This window comes from Myotis brandtii, unplaced genomic scaffold (genome assembly GCF_000412655.1).
Source record: "Myotis brandtii unplaced genomic scaffold, ASM41265v1 scaffold736, whole genome shotgun sequence".
Lineage (NCBI taxonomy): Eukaryota > Metazoa > Chordata > Mammalia > Chiroptera > Vespertilionidae > Myotis > Myotis brandtii.
In genome coordinates, this window is record NW_005370921.1 from 122,386 (window position 1) to 125,358 (window position 2,973).

The 2,973-nt window shown below is 64.7% G+C and overlaps 1 protein-coding gene across 1 annotated transcript in view; it reads right to left on the bottom strand.

The window, feature by feature from the left end:
- Nucleotides 1-4: 4 nt before the first annotated feature.
- Nucleotides 5-2,973, bottom strand: part of TDRP (testis development related protein) — a gene marked incomplete at its 3' end in the record, with an annotated part of 9,328 nt that continues 6,359 nt past the window's right edge. Inside the window, exons 2-3 of the mRNA XM_005882741.2 lie at nt 925-1,022; nt 5-176 (exon numbers count right to left, since the gene is read on the bottom strand). Coding sequence (XP_005882803.1) covers nt 5-176; nt 925-1,022 — 270 coding nt within the window. The remainder of the gene's footprint in view (nt 177-924; nt 1,023-2,973) is intronic.

A 2,973-nucleotide genomic window follows, 5' to 3' on the forward strand; every position in this document is an offset into this window, starting at 1 on the left:
CCTGGTCGCTCAGGGGGCCCGACTCGGCCGCCACGTCTTCGAGAGCAAGCTTGGGGGGCTCCCAGCCCTCGATCTCATCCGGCTTCTTGGACTGTGTGTTCGGCTTTAAGACGAGATTGTCCCAAAACCCAGACTTCTTCTCCGTCTTCAGCTCTTCCTTCAACCGTAAGCTGGTTCTGTGGGAGACAAAGGAGTTGGGTTGGGGTGATGCAGGGGCCTCAGATTCTGTCCATTTTGTAAATAAAGGTTCCTTTTCTAGAACCATCTAAGGTGTGTGGGACGCTAACGCCAATCGATGTGTAAAACTTGAAACAGCAAAGTCAACGAGGGAGACTTCGTCCCCACGTGTTGCTGCTGACACTGGTGAGGCCGCCTCTCAGACCCACACGTGGACGTGCACACAGGGCCGTTCTCCGAAGACACGACTGGTGCTCACGTGCCTGCCAGTCGGCAGGACGGACCCAGGGCCCAGGGCCCAATACGGGGAGGATTCCTTTTATCCCCCGGGGTCCCCAGGGACCCAGCCAGCACACGGGGCCCCGGGAGATGAGGCCAAGGGGACCGACACGCGGGCCCCGCCTCCCGGGGAAGCAGGTGGTCACGGCGACACCTGCCCGTGAAGCGAAGCAAGGCAGCTCTGGGTCGCGGCTCTGGTGCCAGGGGAGGTGGGCCCTGGTCTGCAGCTTCCACGCTCCTCCGCCTGCGGCTCCGCTGCCCGCGGCCTTCCCGCAGCCCCGGCTTCTCCTCCCCAGACATCAGGGAGCCCTGCGCACCTTCCTCACTAGGGGAGGGGCCTGAGGTGTCACCTGACTGGCCCTGCTCTCCCCACGTGACAGGGAGGGAGGGGCTGCAGGGCCGCGATGAGGGGGGCCCACGGGGGCCTGGCCTGGCCTGTGGCCCGCGTCCCCCCCCGCAGGGACTTACCCCCTGGACTTGGGAGATTTGCATCTTCCCAGCAGGTGCTCCTCGTCGTCGTCATTAAACAGCGAAGTCACTTCCTTCCAACCTCGGAAACCTGCTCCCTGCACCAACAAAGGTCAGGAGAGGTCAGGTCCGGCAGCAGCACACAGATCGGGTTTTGTAACAAGCTGTGGAGCTGGGCCCCATCCCCTGGGGTCTCGGCTCCTCCTCCCTCAGCGGCAGATGACCTTTGCCATCCTGCTGTGAGGACAGTCACTGCCCATCCTCGTCCTGCCCCCACCCAGGTGGGGCGGCTGAGCTGTGACCCCAGGATGGTTCCCTGGAGGTCAGAGGCCCTGCCAACCCCACGGGAGGCTGCAGAGGGAAGGCCTGGTGTTCATCCTGGGATGCCTCGTTTCTGCCGTCGGGGTGAGTCCTGTGCCAACCCAGCCTCTCGGACCCAGAGGCAGGCGCTGTCAGAGCAGGGCCGGGAAGGGGAGAGACTCCGTGAGTCCGTCAGGTGCCTCCTGCAGGAGCCCGTTCCATCCCCACAGTCCCGGCCACTCTGTGGGTGGCTCTCTCTCTATCAGGGGATGGGAAGGGAGGGGGGCAGACCTCGCTTTACAGAACTCTGAGATGTTCCTGTTGCAACATGAAAGGAAAGGGAACGAGGGCTGTGTGTCAGGCTCCTGAGGTCACCCCAGGCCACTCAGGGCCAGGGAGCGAGAGCTCAACATCGTCCCCAAAAGCTCACCCGGAGGCCACCCCTGGGGCCAGGCTCGCGAAAGTGGGTCCCAGAAGGACGAGGACCTGGCAGATGGTGTGTGACCACCTGACAGCCCCGTCCTGCCCCTGCAGAGCCAGGCAGGAGTGTGTGCCAGTCCCATGCCCCGAGCCCCGTGAGGGCCCACCCACCCTCGGTCTGAGCAGCCCCGGGGGCCACGCCGACCGCCACCAGCAGCCGAAGCCGTGTTTACACACTCGAGCCTGTGACAAAGCCCCGCCTGTGTCCCGGCTGCCGGAGCCCCGGCTCCAGACAACGATCCAAACACAGACTCTACCCGAGAGCAGCCACGGGACACTGAGGGCGACACATGGAAACAGGACACCGAGGGCCTGAGAAGCAGGCCCGGCCGCAGAGGACGAGGGGCCGCGGTGCCCGGCTCTAGGCGGTCCCTGTGCCCTCACCCTCCCACCCAGATCCCGCGTAACATCAGCGCGTAACACAAGCGGCTTACGCTTGTACAGATCCAAGTATTTAGGTTCACAGGCCAGGAGTTAAGTTAAAGCTTTAGGTCAGGCCAACCGGTGTTATTGGGGAAACTTGTTCCACCGAAGACGCCTGTGGCGCTCACGTGGGGCTTGGTCTCCGTTGGGGGTGAGAGGTGCCGCCCCGTGTGTGCTGGGCCCATGAGAACTACGTGGCCCCGTCCGCAGTCACTGCAGGGTCATGCGCTTCCTTGCGTGGCTGACAGACAGGTGAGCGTGTGGAACCCGACACGTGAAGCCGGGGGCCACGTCTGCCTCCGGTTGCTAAGGAAGTAGCCGCTGGATGGAGCCCCACATCCTCGCTGGGCGGCCGGCGGGAGTGCCGCGCCAGCAGGTGGCTTTTCAGGAGACGGCCCGTCTCTGCCTGAAGCAGCCCTGCCCCCTGCTGCTGTGCATCCAGGTCCCCGGGCCTCGGAGACGAGCCGCCACCAGAGCACAGACCCTGCCTCCCTGTCACCCATCCCGCCGGGCTCCCCGGCCCCACGCGATCTCCCCTCCTGCCCTCCCGACCCAAAAGCACGAGAGGAGTGAGAACGGCTCTTCTCCGGACCATTTCAGCTCTTGCTCCGAGCATGTCGCCAGCTTGGCTCAAAAATACCCCTTGAACCCTCCACAATGACGGCCGCGTGCTATGCCCCTACGCCGGCACCTGGGGCTCCAGAGGGGAGGGGACCGAGACCCTCAACAAAGGCACCGCCTGTGCCCTCAGGGGACGTGGTGACGAGGACCGTGCCCAGGCCCTGGGGATGGGGTTCTCGCAGGCAGAGGAGGAGCTGTGAGGCAGGGCTGGCGAGGCTTCCGGGC